The sequence below is a fragment of the Calidris pugnax genome, unplaced genomic scaffold, assembly GCF_001431845.1.
Source record: "Calidris pugnax isolate Ruff unplaced genomic scaffold, ASM143184v1 scaffold100, whole genome shotgun sequence".
Classification (NCBI taxonomy): Eukaryota; Metazoa; Chordata; class Aves; order Charadriiformes; family Scolopacidae; genus Calidris; species Calidris pugnax.
The window spans coordinates 374,776-391,967 of record NW_015090826.1 but is presented as its reverse complement, the minus strand read 5'-3'; the positions used below and the strand labels follow the sequence as shown (position 1 = coordinate 391,967).

Genomic DNA, 17,192 nt, shown 5'->3' with positions numbered 1-17,192 from the left:
GCTGTGGCTGCCCCATCCCTGGAGGTGTTCAAGGCTAATGTTGGAGGGGGCTTGGAGCGACCTGCTCTGGTGGGAGGTGCCTGGGGGTGGAACTCGATGGTCTTCAAGGTCCCTTCCCACCCAAACCATCCAGTGATTCTACGACAATAGGTGGGAAGCCAAGGAAGGAAGGAAGGTCCCTCCACGGAAGGTCCCTCCAAGGAAGGTCCCTCCAAGGAAGGACCATGGAGAAGCTCCCACTGCAGATAAGAGGATGAGGGGAGGCAGCGCCTGTGGACTGTAGAACCCTAAAATCATTTTGCTTGGAAAAGAGACCTCTTTTTGAGCCTTTTCTACACAATCTCCTTACGCAGGGCCTCGCTGTATAAAATATATATAGAAAATAAGATTAAAAAGTATATATATGAAAAAAAAAAATATAAAATACACCCGTGCATGTAGGATTCCACAGAGGTTTCTTCCCCCATTTTGGGCAGCAGAGGGTTAATGAGAGGCGGGGTGAGGAGGCTGGGTCTGATCCCAAAGATAGGGCTGGGAAGTGAGTCATTTCACAACTCCCAAGAGGAATGTGGAAAATCCACACCCGGGTTGACACCTTCCCCCAGGTTACAGACTGCTCCCCTCCCACGCAGGGAGCAGAGGAGGATTCGGGATCCCGGGGATTCGGGATTCAGGAGCCCAACGCACCAAAGACACCCAGATTCGGGAGCCCAACACACTGGGACACTGAGATTTGGGAGCCCAACTCACTGAGATTCGGGATTTGGGAGCCCGACGCACCCGGACACCAAGATTTGGGAGCCTGAGGCATCAGGATTCAGGAGCCCAACGCATCAAGATTCTGGATTTGGGAGCCCAAGGCACCGGGGACACCGGGATTCGGGAGCCCAACACACCAGGACACCAAGATTTGGGAGCCCAACACACCAGGACACTGAGATTCGGGAGCCCAACGCTCCGAGATTTGGGATTTGGGAGCCCAAAGCACCGGGATTAGCGATTCAGGAGCCCAAGGCACTGGGGACACTGAGATTGAAGAGCCCAACGCACCAGGACACAGAGATTTGGGACCCTGACACACCGAGATTTGGGAGCCCAAGGCAGTGAGACACAGAGATTTGGGAGCCCAACGCACCAAGATTTGGGATTTGGGAGCCAAACACATCAGGACACTGAGATTTGGGACCCTGACACACTGAGATTCAGGATTTGGGAGCCCAACACACCGGGATACAGAGATTTGGGAGCCCAACGCACCAGGGACACCAAGATTTAGGAGCCCAACACACCAGGACACTGAGATTTGGGAGCCCAACACACCGAGATTTGGGATTTGGGAGCCCAACACACCAGGACAATGAGATTTGGGACCCTGACACACCGAGATTCAGGATTCGGGAGCCCAAGGCACTGAGACACAGAGATTTGGGAGCCCAACGCACCAGGGACACCAAGATTTAGGAGCCCAACACACCAGGACACTGAGATTTGGGAGCCCAACACACCGAGATTTGGGATTTGGGAGCTCAACACACCAAGACACCGAGATTTGGGAGCCCAACACACCAAGACACTGAGATTTGGGAGCCCAACACACCGGGACACTGGGATTCAGGAGCCCAAGGCACTGAGATTTTGGATTTGGGAGCCCAAAGCACCGAGAGTTGGGATTTGGGAGCCCAACACATCAGGACACCAAGATTTGGGAGCCCAAGGCACTGGGGACACCGTGAACGGCGCAATTTTCCATTTTCACCAGCAAAGTGGGACAAACCGAGAGATTTCTGAGGAGGGGGGATGACTTTGCCCGTGTTTTAGCCCGGGAGGGAGAAGGGAGGGGATGGAAGCCCCCATCCTGGGGGCTTGTTTTCCATCTCAGAGCCTCGCTAAGAAAAAAAACATCCCAAATTTGGGTTTCTCAGGGAAAGGATGTGAAGACACTCCAGAGTTAAAACCAGCTCCGGTCATTTCTCAGAAAACCTCCAAAAAAACCTCTGTGGAATCAGAAAACAAATAAACGTTGAGAGGATGAGAATTCATCCCTTACCTTCTGGTTTTTATCCCAGTTTTCTGTCTCTCCTCTCCGGAGGTGGTTGGACAATGCCACGGTGTCCTCTTCTGGATGAGGAGGAGTGGGGCTGACGGCTCCCCGGGGGTGGTTTGCCCCCCAAAACACAGCTTGAGGGAAAGGCTCGACCCAGTGGGGCAGCCCCACACCTCGCCATGGATGGGCTGGGAGCTGGGGACCACGTCGGGGGGTGGCCAGGGAGATGTCTCCCACCGGGCCACCAGCCCCATGGCTCGTGGTCGGCTTCCATCCAGAGCTCCAGGGGTGGCACCGGCCCCCCGGATCCCTCGGAGGTCCTCCTCGTCACCACACACCTGAGGAACATCGACAGGAAACTTCAGGATTTCCGCCAGCTCTTCCAAAAAGGTAAAGATTTGGGTTTCAATCCACTTATTTGCTGAAAAAACCGAGCAGATGGTGGCCAGCAGAAGCCATCCCGCCTCGTTCTCGCTGCGTTATTTATTGAAAAGCGTGGATTTAGGCAACCCTCAGCCACTTCTGGGGAGAGCAGCTTCTCACCGGGCAGATATTTAATTATGTAAAAGTCGTTTCCTGTAATGAATTGCATCAAGAGGTAAAATTTCAGAGCACTTTAACCATCTAAGTGCATGGGTTTCCTCCAAAAGTGATGCAAAAACCCCTCGAGTGCCGCTGGCAGAACCTGCAATTATTTGTGAGTTGAGGTAAATGGGCTGGAAGAAAGCTTTCCACTGGGAAAACTGGGATTCCTGCCTGGGAAGGAGCCCAAATGTCACGAGTGGAGGACAGGCTGGAACTGGTGATGCTCTGGGGGGTGGTGGGATCCCAAGCATGGGGTGGTGGGAGCTCAAGCATTGTGTGGTGAGATCCCAAGCGTGGGGTGGTGGGATCCCAAGAGTGTGGTGGTGAGATTCCAAGCGTGGGGTGGTGGGATCCCAAGCGTGTGGTGGTGGGATCCCAAGAGTGTGGTGGTGGGATCCCAAGTGTTGAGTGGTAAGATCCGAAGTGTGGGGTGGTGAGATCCCAAGAGTGTGGTGGTGGGATCTCAAGCATGGGGTGGTGGGATCCCAAGTGTTGGGTGGTGGGATCCCAAGAGTGTGGTGGTAGGATCCCTAGCATTGGGTGGTGGGATCCCAAGCGTGGGGTGGTGGGATTCCAAGAGCGTGGTGGTGAGATCCCAAGAGTGTGGTGGTGGGACCCCAAGAGTGTGGTGGTGGGATCCCAAGTGTGGGGTAGTGAAGCGTGTGGTGGTGGGATCCGGGATCCCAAGAGTGTGGTGGTGGGACCCCAAGAGTGTGGTGGTGGGATCCCAAGTGTGTGGTGGTGAGATCCCAAGAGTGTGGTGGTGAGATCCCAAGAGTATGCAGTGATGAGATCCCAAGAGTGTGGTGGTGGGATCCCAAGGGTGGGGTGGTGGGACCCCAAGGGTGGGGTGGTGGGAGCCCAAGGGTGGGGTGGTGGGATCCCAAGTGTTGGGTGGTGGGATCCCAAGAGTGTGGTGGTGGGACCCCAAGCGTGGGGTGGTGGGATCCCAAGGGTGTGGTGGTGGGATCCCAAGGATGTGTTGGTAGGAGCTCAAGTGTGCAGTGGTGGGATCCCAAGGGTGTGTCACAGCCTGGAAAGAGGCTCTGGCATTTTCCCCCTCTCCTGAGCCTCTGTCCTTGCAGGACACTCCAGGCTGGAGCCCAATAACTAGACCTAAATGAGAATTAAGCCAAGGAGATGACAGGGCCGGTGCTGCTCCGGGAGCACGACAGCCTTAATAAAATCCCTTCCACCACTTGCTGGGAGAAGAAAACTCCTGGAGAAGCGCCGTCCTTCCCACCCAGGCATCCAGAGATCCCTCTGATCCTGCTCTCCCCACCCACGGCCGCAAGCTGTAGCTGGAGGTCACGGTGACGGCCTTCCCCCCGGCACACCCAACCAGTTGGGTTGGCCAAGCTTCTGGAGCCAACCCCTAACTGCCGCGGGGCTCTTGGCTTCCAGACGTTGGGCTTTCAAAAGCCACCAAAACAACGCCGGCTGCTCATGGAAATTCAACCCACCCCGGCCGGTTCTCTCACCGAGAGTTTTTCCAAGTGCTCATCTTGATTTTGATGATGAGTTTTCCCTCGGAGCTTTGGATGTGAAGACACCACGGCACAGGATGGTCCTGCAGAAGGAAGGGGGGGACATTCGGTGCTTGGGCTCACGGAGTAGAATCTGGACAAAAGGCCACGTGAGGCCCCACAGAAGGTCCTGGCCCTGGCAACTGAGCGACTTCCACATCCATCCCATCGCTGAAAGTGGGGTTTTCTGCTCGATTCGGTCTCCAGTGTTTGTTATTTTCTGTTTTGAGCAGAATTTGAGTGTTTAGGAACAGCCGGGTCCCTTTACCGCTGCGCTGGAGCGAGCTCCTCCTGGGAGAGAAGAGGAGAAGAGTTTTGCGCGTGCAAAAAAAACCCAACAACATTAATTTTTCCCTTTTTTCATTTTAGGAGAAGTTCATTCAGCTTCTGTGGAAGCCAAACTGGCAGAGTTACTGCGAGCCATCTCCTCCTTCAGGAACACACACCCTGCTTTGACCGGGGATGCCATCCAACCTGCCGTGGCCACCCTCATCGCCAACGCCAACGGTAAGTCCATAGCCCTTCGTCCACCCAATGAGTGTCCCCGTGTCCAGAGAGCACCTTGGTACCGAAGCCAGAGCAGAACCTTGGTACCGAGCCATCTCCTCCTTCAGGAACACACACCCTGCTTTGACCGGGGATGCCATCCAACCTGCCGTGGCCACCCTCATCGCCAACGCCAACGGTAAGTCCATAGCCCTTTGTCCACCCAACGAGTGTCCCCGTGTCCAGAGAACACCTCGGTACCGAAGCCAAGCAGAAATCGGGGATCCACCAAGGGTTTTTCAGACCCAGACCCCACCATTAGGGAAGATGGTTTAAAAGGGCAAGTGTAGGGTCCTGCCCCTGTGGAGGAACAACCCCCTGCCCCAGGACAGGTTGGGGGTGACCTGCTGGAGAGCAGCTCTGAGGAGAAAGACCTGGGAGTCCTGGGGGACAACAGGATGCCCACGAGCCACCAACGTGCCCTGGTGGCCAAGGAGGCCAATGACATCCTGGGGGGGCATCAGGAAGAGTGTGGAGAACCTCAAAGGAGGTCATCCTCCCTCTCTGCTCTGCCCCATCTGGAGCACTGGGACCAGTTCTGGGCTCCCCAGTTCCAGAAGGACAGGGAACTGGTGGAGAGGGTCCAGCAAAGGGCTACGAAGATGAGGAGGGGCTGGAGCATCTCTCTGCTGAGGAAAGGCTGAGGGACTTGGGGCTTTGGAGTCTGGAGAAGAGAAGACTGAGGGGGGATCTCATGGCTGGTGGGTGTCAGGAGGATGGGGCCAGGCTTTTTCTAGTGGTGCCCAGTGACAGGACAAGAGGGAATGGGCACAAACTGGGACATGAGAAGTTCCATCTCAACATGAGGAGGAACTTCTCCATTTTGAGGGTGGCAGAGCCCTGGGAGAGGTTGCCCAGAGAGGTGGGGGAGCCTCCATCTCTGGAGACATTCCAACCCCCCCTGGATGGGACCTGCTCTGGGTGCCCTTGCTCTGGCTGGGGGGGGTTGGAGGACGTGATCTCCAGAGATCCCTTCCAACCCCACTTATTTTAGGTGGCTTTATTGCGACTTTTAGAGAATATCATTGGGTCGGTCTCCTTGGCCTGGTCACTAGTGGTTTACTTGGATTATTTATTCCCCAAATCACTCTGGGATTCTGTGTGAAAGCAAGATAAAGGCTTAGAGATGGGATGGTTTTGTTGGGGTTGGCCATCGTGCTGGCAATCCGCGCCGTTCCCTCACTTTCCTGGTAATAAAACCACTTTGTGTTTGGATGGTGAAGCCAAGGAATGGAAATCCCAGGCTCTGGGGAGCTGTTGGTGGCTCGGCCGTGCCCCTTGGGGCCAGCAGATGCTTGTTGGGGCTTCTCTTGGTGCCAAATTCCTCTAGAACCCCTTGCAAAAGACCTTTTGGTTTCTCAATGCCTGGTGGTGGTGGGGTTGGAGTTATCCTGACCCACAGAATGATGGTTACGGCTGGTTGACACAGTCCTGGGGGGTTTATAGGGTTGTCCTACCCCACACCGACCTCGGTGGGGTGGTTTGAGGATGGATCCTCAATGTTTCTCCTCCCAGCTTTGCACGTTGAACCTCTGGGCAGCTCAGATTTGCTTAAACCCAGTGGAAAATCCTCACCTGCAAAGGAGGAAGGAAAGTGCCCCAACCTCAACCCCCAGCTTCTCATTTTCTGGTTGGACTCGATGGTCTCAAAGGTCCCTTCCAACCCTGAAGATTCTCTCCTTCTCCCCTGGGCTCTGCCCGCAGCAAACGCCGGCGCCAAAATGATGTCTTTTTCTTCAAAAACGGCCGCCGTGACGTCAAGGGAAGTTTGATGAGACTTCCTGGGGGGGTTGTCCCAAGGCTCTGCAAGTCACTCGCCCCCCTGCGTGGCCGAAAATAGTCATTTTTAAACAAAGAAAGTCCCGACTGAGGAGGAGTTTCGCTGCAGGGCTTTCGGGTTTTACTGTCTCCACATTTACCAAAAAAAAACCCCCAAAACCAAACCCCAAAACCCCCCAAAAAGTAAAAGGGACAAACTAATTCAGCGAGAAGATCCAGGAGATCTTAATTGGGATCCTGAGTTCTCCTGGTAAATGAGGAGCCACCCCATTCCTGCTCTGTGTTAGCTCTTATTAGCTTGTTTTTTAAATTAATTAGAATTAATTGGAGGGGTGTTGCTGTCCTATCCCACAATCCTTTTGGCAAGGGAATGGCTTTGCGCTTGAAAAACCACTTTTTGTAGCATTTAGCTGTAATTAAAGCCCTTTGCAAACACGGTCGGGTCAACACACTTAACGAAGAAATTCAGCGGCGTTTCTGGAGCCTCCAGCAGACGCCGAGGGAAGGGAAACCCTGTGGTTTTGGGGCTCCAGGGGCCACAAGGTTGCAGAAGAAAACAGAAGGGTTTGTAATTATTCATTATTTAGCGAAGAAAAATCAACAGTTTTACCTCCGAGCACACAACCTTCATATTTTTGCTGTCGGTTTCTTGAATATTTGCCAAGAAAAGGGGTTCGCTTTGGTTTTCTGCTGCTATCACCTTGGAAAAAACGTTTTCTCTTCCCTACAGAACATTTTCATTATTAAATCCCCACCAGGATTCTCCTAAATTTAGCGAAGAAAAATCAACAGTTTTACCTCCGAGCACACAACCTTCATATTTTTGCTGTCGGTTTCTTGAATATTTGCCAAGAAAAGGGGTTCGCTTTGGTTTTCTGCTGCTATCACCTTGGAAAAAACGTTTTCTCTTCCCTACAGAACATTTTCATTATTAAATCCCCACCAGGATTCTCCTAAACTCGGGGCAAAATCCACCCATTTTAAAGACGGCCACGCTCGCAGCCCATAAATCAACCCCTCGTGAGCCGGAGGGTGCCATCCCATGGGAGGGATGTTGGGATTTAAAGCCAAAAATCATTTCGAGGCAAGAGATAGGTTTTCCCTTCGCTCTCCAAAATTCAGGGCTTGGGTTTATTTAAGGAACAAATGCCCCCCACCCCGAATTTGGAGTGGGTTTTACTGGGCTGGGGTCCCCTTTATGGCTGGGTGACGGCGAGGAGAGCTGGGGGACGACATCTCAGGGAAGGACCTCTGCCCAAGATGCTCATCCTTTCCCCTCTTCCATCCCTTCTTTCAACCCAAAAGCCCTTTTTTTGTCCCCCCTGGACGTTTCTCAGCACTTTATTTGGGATATTTGGAAGGATGGGTGTCTCTTTGGATGCAGAGAGAGTTCCCCAGGTGGAAAAAAACCAGCTCTGAAGGCAGGAAGGCTCCGAAATGGTCCCCTCCACCAAGGGCCATGGGTGTCGTATGCAAATGGCCCCATCACACTAACGAGCAGGGCGCAGGGGTTCCTCCGACGGAAGCGTGTCTGCAGGAAGCAGATCTGGCGGCAGAAGCCGCGCTCGTCCCCGGGACCTTCTGAAGGTTCATCTTCACCCCGGGTAGAGGCTGCCATGGGCCTCCAGATCCTTCCTTCACCTCTGATCTGACAGAGAATTCGATGGTTTTTGGGTTTTTTGGTTTTTTTTTTTTACTTAATTCGGCTGTGATTCCAAGCTGGGCCATTTGGGATTCTGCTGCTTTGGGACGGAAAGGAGGAGGATTCGGCCATGGGAGACCCAGAAGCTGGTGGTAGGTGATGGCGTTTGAAAGGAGCTGGTTATACTGGGAGCTCTGGGGGCACGGTGGGGAAGATGACGCGATCAGCCCTCTCGGCCACCTCAGAAACACGGGGGAGGGGGCTAGAAAAGAGCCCTAAGTTCCTCCAACGGGGGTTTCCATGAAGGTCCTAGAAGGGTTTGGGTTGGAAGGGACCTTGAAGACCCTCCAGTCACACCCCCAGCCTTGGGCAGAGACACCTCCCACCAGCCCCGGGCTCAGAGCCCTGTCCCAACTGCTCAGTTCTCTAAGTCTTTCTCTGGCAGACGGAGTTATTTGATGAATTTATGCCAGAAATTAACTTCTCTAAGAGGAAATGGTGCAAACCCCCTATTTTGGGAGGCAGAAGGTGCAGAGCTTTCTCTTCAGAGGTGGGAAATGCCCAACGCTGGGACTCGCCCACCATCAGCTCCAGTCCCTCTGACCAAAAATTTGCTCTGAGTCCTCATCCTCAAAGGTGACAGCCTTAATTATGAACATAATTGCTTTGAATCGGAGTAACACTCACCCCATCGAGGAGCTGAGAGGTCTCCGGACCCTCTGAGAGCATGAATCCTCCTCCCAGAGCCCCATCTTCATCTGGGGCCAGTCCGTGGTGCTTCGGAGGGGTGAGAAGAATCTGTAGTCAAGGAAAAAATCCCGTAAACAAGGCAAAAAATCCCATAATCAAGGAAAAAATCCCATAATTGAGGAAAAAAAAATCCTGTAAACAAGGAAAAAATCCTGTAAACAAGGAAAAAATCCTATAATCAAGGAAAAATGGGAAGCAACGCCCATAATCAAGGAAAAAATCCCATAATTGAGGAATAAAAAAACCTGTAAACAAGGAAAAAGCCCTGTAATCAAGGAAAAATGGGAAGCAACCTTAGTCCTTTCCCTGGTGCCACGTTCAGACACATCCTTGTCCTTGCAGCTGGAAGGTCCTGGATCCCAGGTCGCCTTCCAGCACCTGGGTCTCGTGGTGCCTCCGTCACGACCAGCCCAAAACCGTTGGCCAAGGCAGAGCTTCTGTGGCTCGCGGTCGCGCACGGGGAGGGTTAAAGGAAGTCTCAGGGTCCCTGATAAACCAAATAAGCTGAGCTTGTTTAGGAGCTGTGTGGTGGGACCAGTTTTCTTCCTCCCCCTCTCCCCCTCCAGACCCCTTTTGTGTCCTCCCAGAGAGCAGGAGAGATGGTGGTACCAGCCTCATCATCCAACCAACCCACCAAAAAGCAGGAATCCCTCCATCCCCCGAGAAACAGCCCCGTAACGTTGATTAAAGGCCTATTTTTAGGTTCATCAGCAAAACGGTGAAACCACGAATCCCACCCCGAAGGTGACACGACTGTAGGAGTCAAAAGCCCTTGAGAAATCCAAGGGCTTCCGTAGCCCCATCAGCAAAATCTCCTCCACAAAAGAGGTTTTACTTGACAGCCCCTTTGCAAAACCGAAACAACTGGTATAAATGATTTTCTTCAGTCTTCTTTTTTTTTTTTAGCCACTAAATATCCCAGTTTCATCCCTCTGTTGCCAACTGGGAGCTCCTTTTACCCCTTTCCAGCACTGAAGTGTCTGCATTTAGACCTCCACCAGCCTAAATTCTTCTTAACCATCACCAACAGTCCCTTATTTTTAATATTAAAGAGACAAGCAGTGAGAATTTTAACACAATTGTACTTTTCTGCCTTAAAAAGCCAGGTTCATCAAGTCACTAAGTGCCAGAGGGGGCTGCAATCTCTCAAAACAAGGCCTTTTAATTAATATTTGCCCCTAAATCTGGCCATCACCTTGTGGGTTTTTTTGCAGAGTATCTCACTAAACTCCAGCTCCGTTTCTGCCGGAGGGTTTGAGGGGCAGATTTTCCCAATAAATCGATGTATGAAGTGGAAATTCTCCTTCTCCCCTCCTCCCCCAACGTGATTCATTAATCTCCTCGTTAATACCTCCTGCCGTTTAAGCCGTCTGACCTTATTAGTGTTTCCTGCCCGTTGAGGTGGGGGGTGGGGGCAATTGTGCCCTTCGGTAGCGGTTCCGACCTCCTCCAAAACGAGCTGATTTTTGTTAATTCACTTTATCGGGGTCTCGCCGGGGGGGTGTTTTGGTTAAAAAGGGAGGATTTCAGGCAGGAATTGGGAGTTTTTAGACTTATTTGGTGTCATTCGATTCAGCCCCATGGCAGGGCTTGGGAAATGGGGGTTTTTCCTCAAACACTGCGAAGAAGCACGAGTCATTTTTAGGCAGAAAAGGGGACATTTTACCCCGGTGAAAAAAAATGCAGCTGTTGGTGCTGCAACGCGTGGAAGGGGCCACCAGGACCCGGGTGGGGATGGCAAGGTTGGGCAAAACCGTGGGGTTTTAGACATTTCACCTCATTTCACGGTGACTGCGGCTGAAAGGGAAGTGGAGCTTCTGCTGAACGGCAGAAAGAGAGGTTTCTCCTCCTAAAAATACCCTCCCTGCTCCGCTCCCAGAGCTCCTTTCCCCCCCTGGGGACGACAGCAGAGGAGAGAGTGAGCTCTCCAGGAGGTAGAGGATGGAGATGGAATCACAGGTTGGTCCATCCGAGGGTGGTCCATCCAAGGGTGGCCCATCCAGGACTTGGGAGGAGAGTTGGCCACCTCCAGCATGACCATTGGCCCTGCAGAGATGTTCTCCTTTAGGATGTGGGTCTAGTGTGGGGCTGGAAGGGGTTTCTGCTGGAATTATCTAAGGAAGGAAGAGTGAGGACACACTGGAAGGGTTTCTACTGGAATTATCTAAGAATAGAAGAATAAGGACAGGGTGGAAGGGGTTTCTGCTGGAATTATCTAAGGAAGGAAGAGTGAGGACACACTGGAAGGGTTTCTACTGGAATTATCTAAGAATAGAAGAATAAGGACAGGGTGGAAGGGGTTTCTGCTCAAATTGTCTACGAGAGGAAGAATAAGGATACTCTGGAAGGGGTTTCTGCTGGAATTATCTAAGAAAAGAAGAGTAAGGATGCACTGGAAGGAGTTTCTGCTGGAATTGTCCAAGATAAGAAGGATAAGGACATGATAGAAGGGGTTTCTGCTGGAATTGTCCAAGATAAGAAGAATAAGGACATGATAGAAGGGGTTTCTGCTGGAATTATCTAAGAAAAGAAGAGTAAGGATGCACTGGAAGGAGTTTCTGCTGGAATTGTCCAAGATAAGAAGAATAATGACATGATGGAAGGAGTTTCTGCTGGAATTATCTAAGAATAGAAGAATAAGGACAGGGTGGAAGGGGTTTCTGCTGGAATTATCTAAGATAAGAAGAATAAGGACACACTGGAAGGGGTTTCTGCTGGAATCATCTGAGATAAGAAGAATAAGGACAGGCCATCCTTCAAGAAACATCCTTTTAATCTCCGGGAGAGGACTTTTTAGACCAGCCGTCCTGCTGTCAGCGGGCAGCCCAGTAAGATAACTGGTTTTAAATGGAAGGCTCCGTTTGTAACTAAGGCTGGGGAGTCGCAGTGAATGGACACAGGATGGAGCTGGGGGCTCTCCAAGCCTCCCGTCCTACATCCCAGTGGGGGCTCTGCTACACAACCCCCCCCTGGTGAAAGCAAAGGGCTTTGAGTAGAGTTGGAAGATTAATTAGTTGATGGGTATTTATGGGAGGCTCTGGTTTCCTTCCAGTCCAGGAAAACGGATGTAGATGTTTAGGAATTTAGGAAGTAATGGGGATTCATCAAGAAGGAACATCTTGAAGGTGTCCAATGGGTGGTGGCCTGATGACATCTGTGATAATGAAGAGCGATGCATTCGAGGCAATTCATTTCCTTGATGAATGAGAAATTCCACAATGAACCATTCGGCCCAGACCCCTCCACGTGCCAGTAAAAAGCCACTTGAGAGATTCCAAATGGACAGGAAAATGTCCAATGGACAGGAAAATGTCCAATGGACAGTGCTGCTGTGGAGTGAGAAGGGCAGAAAATAACACCAGCTCCAGCAGGGCTGGGAAAACCATCCAGGTCCAGGAGAACTTTCCAGGTCCAGGAGAACTTTCCAGGTCCCATTTTCCCCACCTTCCTACTTTTATGGGATTATACAGAATGTTTTCAAATGGACAGGAAAATGTCCAATGGACAGTGCTGCTGTGGAGTGAGAAGGGCAGAAAATAACACCAGCTCCAGCAGGGCTGGGAAAACCATCCAGGTCCAGGAGAACTTTCCAGGTCCAGGAGAACTTTCAAGGTCCCATTTTTCCCACCTTCCTACTTTTATGGGATTACACAGAATGTTTTCTTCTTGAGATGAAGCAAAAGACTTGTGAGAACCTCTGGTTCTTGCTTTATCTTTCGGTGCCCAACAGTAAACTGCTTTGAAAACTCCAATATTTGTTTTGTTTCGTGCATCCAGCAGCGCTGGTGGCATCAAGTCACTTCTTCTTGCCATAGAATCCTCCCCTGGGGACAAGGACACCGAGGGGAGGTGACAGCCCTGAAGAACCAGGGGAGCTGGGATCCCAACTCAACCAAGTCTTGGATTCCTTGCGTCTTGGATGCCCAACGACTCGTGTCTCTTCCAGAAAAAGACCCAGGAGGAGGTGGTTGGGAAACCATCTGGCTCAGCTCACCCACCGCGTGCGACACGGCGATTTATCACCACTATTTATCACGACGACGTGGGGCAGGGTTCAGTTTGCAGCTCTCCATTGGCATCATCAGAGCTTTTAAATCCCTTCCTTGGCTTCCCCTGATGACTTTCAGGCCCTTCTGAGCCATTTCTTGCAGCTCCTTCAGGCTTCGGTGATTTACGGTAAAAACCCAAGCGTGTCCTCACGCATTTTCGGCGTCTCGTTCCGCTTCGGGGTAAAACCTTCAGAAAACTTTTAAAGAAGGAGGCCAGCATAAATCTGAATTATTTACGATTGCTCGGCGCTGACTGTGAGTGGGAGTGTGGCTTCCGTGTCCCACCCAGCCTTTTTCACACTTATTTCTATTTTTAAGCTGCCGACGGGCTCGGAGGGGGTGACTTTCACAGCTCGGACACCAGGACTCTGTCATTGTCAGAGAGCTCTTTCGTTGGCCACCAAACAAGGAGATTTGTGGGGGAAAAAATCCCTAATAATTCCCTTAATTGTACATTCAAGTGCTTTCTCTGCATTTTTTGACATCTTTATACAGTTAAAAAAAACCCCCACATGCAAACACACGTGCTCACAGTCTCAGATAAGCCATTTTTGTGGTTTTCTGCCCCGTTTTGGCTGGGAGATGAGCAGGATCGTACCGTTCCCCAGCCAGGTCCTGGGAGTTTCCTGGAGTTATGGGCTCCCAAAGTCTGGATCAGTGACTGCCTCTAGGTTTGATGGAAGAACCAGCTCCTCATCAACACCTGACTTGAAAAAAAATCTCTATTTTTGGGGACCGAGACGAGGCCCAAGAGTGGCTCTAAGTGAAGGAGACACAAACTGACTTTTCCACCCAGCCCCATTTGAGGCACTTGCTTCTCGCTGTCAAAAACTCACCCCCCGGTGAAGCAACTCTAGATTTAGGTCAACCACATCCTGTTTCCTGGAATGTCAAAAGGACAAAGAAGATTGAAGAAGTTTTTCTTTTGGTTTTGCATTGTTGGGTTTTTTTTTACCGATTGTGCCCACTTCCGTATTTTAAATTTATTTTTTTTTTACTTTTTTGCAGCAACTTTTGGCCCAAGTTAATTTTCGTTTCAGCCCTTGGTGACGGAGGCGTCGCTGAGCCCCAAGTGAGATGAAGGGCACCCATCACCCCGTGTTAAAAACCCACGTGGGGCTGTGGGCAGGATGTCCTCAGAGCTTAGAGATGGGTGGCAGGAGAGAATTGTCCCCCCACCTCAGGTGGGGACGAGCCCGATTTCTACTTTTCACACCCAAAAATTCCTACCCGCCGGGGACTGAGGGAGGTGTGGGGTGTAGATGGTCCCCGTAAATCGACCTCCAACGTTGAGAAACGGTTCCTGTGTGTAGAACATTGCGACAGACACAGACACACACCCACACCACTTGTGCAACGCAGCCCCCGGTGATGCCACCAAGGTGCCTCGATGGCCAAGAAGGTCAATGGCATCCTCGGGGGTCATCAAGAAGAGTGTGAGCAGCAGATGGAAGGAGGGAGGTCATCCTCCCCCTCTGATCTGCTCTGGGGAGGCCCCATCTGGAGCACTGGGACCAGTTATGGCCTACCCAGTTCCAGAAGGACAGGGAACTGCTGGAGAAGGTCCAACAAAGGGCTACAAAGATGATGAGGGGCCTTTCCAGCGTTTCCAGGGCCTCCTCCAGCCCCGCTCCGACACCTCCGTGTCCTTCTGATGCCCCCAGAGACAGGGGACATCTCCCCAGAGCGGGACAGAATCGGTGACACGATTTCTTCTCCAACTCCAGGTCTCCACAACCAAGAGAGGACGCCTGAATCCAGGAAGAGGTACAGCGAGATATTCCGCAGCCTGGATGCCCTAGAAATCTCAATCGGAAACGAGTACGTAGAGAAAGGGGGCAGAGCTCGTTTTTTGGGGGTCTTCACAGCTTCCATTGATTTAATTGCCTTATTTTTAATTATTCAGGACAGTCGATACCTTCATTGGTGACGCCGACGACCCAGACCTGGCTGCAGAAAGCGAGGTGGTTCCGGTAGGCAAAGAAGGAGATCCATTTTACTAGATAAATTATCAATATCCATCACCAAAGAGCACAATTCTACATCATTAAATTCCACATGACTTACATTGCTTTTTGGGTGCTCATCTTAAAAAAAAAATAGTCACTTTTACTTGTCCAGACGGACAAGAACGGCACAACTTTGGGTCATAACAGCGACAGAGGTGGCAACGGAGCAGATAAGACCTGGTGGAAACACTCAACCTTTTGCTGTTTGGATTTATATTTTCCTGTAAAACAGGATTAATTACCAATTTACATTCTGCGTGATAAGGAAAAGACCAGACAGGACCCAAACCCCAAATCCGTTTCGGAGTCACGTACCAAAAATCTTTAAAATTTTCGCCCCGAGAACCAAAAGCCCTTTAAAAATAGAACTTCACGTTTTTCACTCGCTTTGGGCAGGGCGGGACTTTTGGGGATAAATCAGCCTCATTTCAAGCTTTTCTGTATAAACAAAGGGGCTGGGAACTTCATTTTTCTCTGAGAGCCATTATTCTTGTGCGCTGTGAGAGAAAAAAAACCCGGCCTTTTACAAAATCCTCCAAATTTCTCAATACTAATTTTTCTTTCACCTTTTTCCTCCTTTTCCTTTCCCCTTCCCTTCCCTTTCCCCTTCCCCCTTTCCCTTTTCCTTCTGCCTTCCTTTCTCTTTCCCCTTCCCTTTTCCTTCCCTTCCCCCTTCCCTTCCCTTTTCTTTTCCTTCCCTTCCATTTCCTTTCCTTCCGCCTTCCCTTCCCCCTTTCCCTTTCCTTCTGCCTTCCTTTCCCCCTTTCCTTCCCTTCCTTTTCCCCTTCCCTTCCTCCTTCCCTTCCTTTTCCCCTTCCCTTTTTCTCCCCTTCTTCCTTCCCTTCCGTTTCCTTTTCTTCCCCCTTTCCCTTTCCTTCTGCCTTCCTTTCCCCCTTCCCTTCCTTTTCCTTCCCCCTTCCCTTCCCTTTCCCCTCCCTTCCCTTTCCCCTTCCCTTCCCCCTTCCCTTCCATTTTCTTTCCTTCCCCCTTTCCCTTTCCTTCTGCCTTCCTTTCCCCCTTCCCTTCCTTTTCCTTCCCCCTTCCCTTTCCTTTTCCTTCCCTTCCATTTCCTTTCCTTCCCCCTTTCCCTTCCCTTTCCCCTTCCCTTCCGTTTCCTTTCCTTCCCCCTTTCCCTTTCCTTCTGCCTTCCTTTCCCCCTTCCCTTCCTTTTCCTTCCCCCTTCCCTTTCCTTTTCCTTCCCTTCCATTTCCTTTCCTTCCCCCTTTCCCTTTCCTTCTGCCTTCCCTTCCCCCTTTCCTTCCCTTTCCTTCCCCTTTCCCTTCCTCCTTCCCTTCCCCCTTTCTTTCCCCCTTCCCTTCCCTTTTTTCTCTCCCTCTACAGTCGGAGGAAACTTTCTGCAAGAGCCAAACCAGCTCAGAGAGGCAAGTGCAGGCAGATGTGACAGGTAACATCACTAATTAAAAATCCATGAGAAGCCTTAATCACTCGGTAACGATCCCGGCAGCCTCCCAGTGACAAAACCCCAGTGTCTCTGCTGGCACCAGGACTTTAAAATACAACTTAATGGTGGTTTTTTTCCACTTCCTTCAGGCACTGTGGGAATTTCGGGGGATAAAAATAATATTTCTAAGCCGCTTTCTCACCCATTTCAGCTTGAAATGGGTTTAAATTTGCTCACTGCAACATGAGGAATTGTATTTGGTTCCACCAGGGACCGAGAATCCTTCCTGCAACTCCCCAGTAACCCGTGAAATCTTTCATTTTTGGATTTCAAAGCAAATTAAATCAAGATATTTAATTAAAAGTGGAGGGCAGAGGAATACATGTCTCTAAATTACCTGGAACTTGTGTGGTTCCGTGGGCAGGACTGCGTGGGGTCACCGGGAAGTAGATCGTAATGATGTTATTGAGTGAAAAACCCTTTTTTTATGGCTGTTATCAGCATATTTGGCAGCATCGACTCTTGAGACTCCCAGTTTTGCCGCTTTTTGTGGGGAACTTCTGCCCATCGGCCGGTTCCGAACCCGGGTTTATTCTCTTGCAGTTCAGGAGGCAGACGAGATGCTGATAAAATGCGAAGGTGGCATCGAGGCGGCCCTGGAATATGCCAAAATGTGGTGTAAATACGTCAAAGAGCTGCTCAGCTGGATCGAAAAGCGTCTGAGCTACGGTGAGGCTGGGCATAAAATGTCCATTTTTGGAGTCCGTACACTCTTTGAGAGCTTTTCTAAAAAAAAAAAATCATAGCTAAGAACAAAATGTCTCAAGCAAAAGTGCAGCAGCAAAACGTTGGCCAAACAC

At 50.9% G+C, this 17,192-nt stretch overlaps 1 protein-coding gene and 1 long non-coding RNA gene across 2 annotated transcripts in view; one reads left to right on the top strand and one right to left on the bottom strand.

The window, feature by feature from the left end:
* The first annotated feature begins 1,548 nt into the window (after nt 1–1,548).
* GMIP (GEM interacting protein) overlaps nt 1,549–17,192 on the top strand; it is a 30,279-nt gene continuing 14,635 nt past the window's right edge. Inside the window, exons 1-6 of the mRNA XM_014940190.1 lie at nt 1,549–2,434; nt 4,525–4,662; nt 14,649–14,742; nt 14,828–14,894; nt 16,272–16,335; nt 16,936–17,061. Coding sequence (XP_014795676.1) covers nt 2,224–2,434; nt 4,525–4,662; nt 14,649–14,742; nt 14,828–14,894; nt 16,272–16,335; nt 16,936–17,061 — 700 coding nt within the window. The 5' untranslated portion in view covers nt 1,549–2,223. The remainder of the gene's footprint in view (nt 2,435–4,524; nt 4,663–14,648; nt 14,743–14,827; nt 14,895–16,271; nt 16,336–16,935; nt 17,062–17,192) is intronic.
* On the bottom strand, nt 4,321–17,053 carry LOC106886908. Its single transcript, XR_001411760.1, has 3 exons — nt 16,730–17,053; nt 8,810–8,920; nt 4,321–4,446 (listed from the first exon to the last, which is right to left on the bottom strand). It is a non-coding gene; the product is annotated as an uncharacterized LOC106886908 (long non-coding RNA).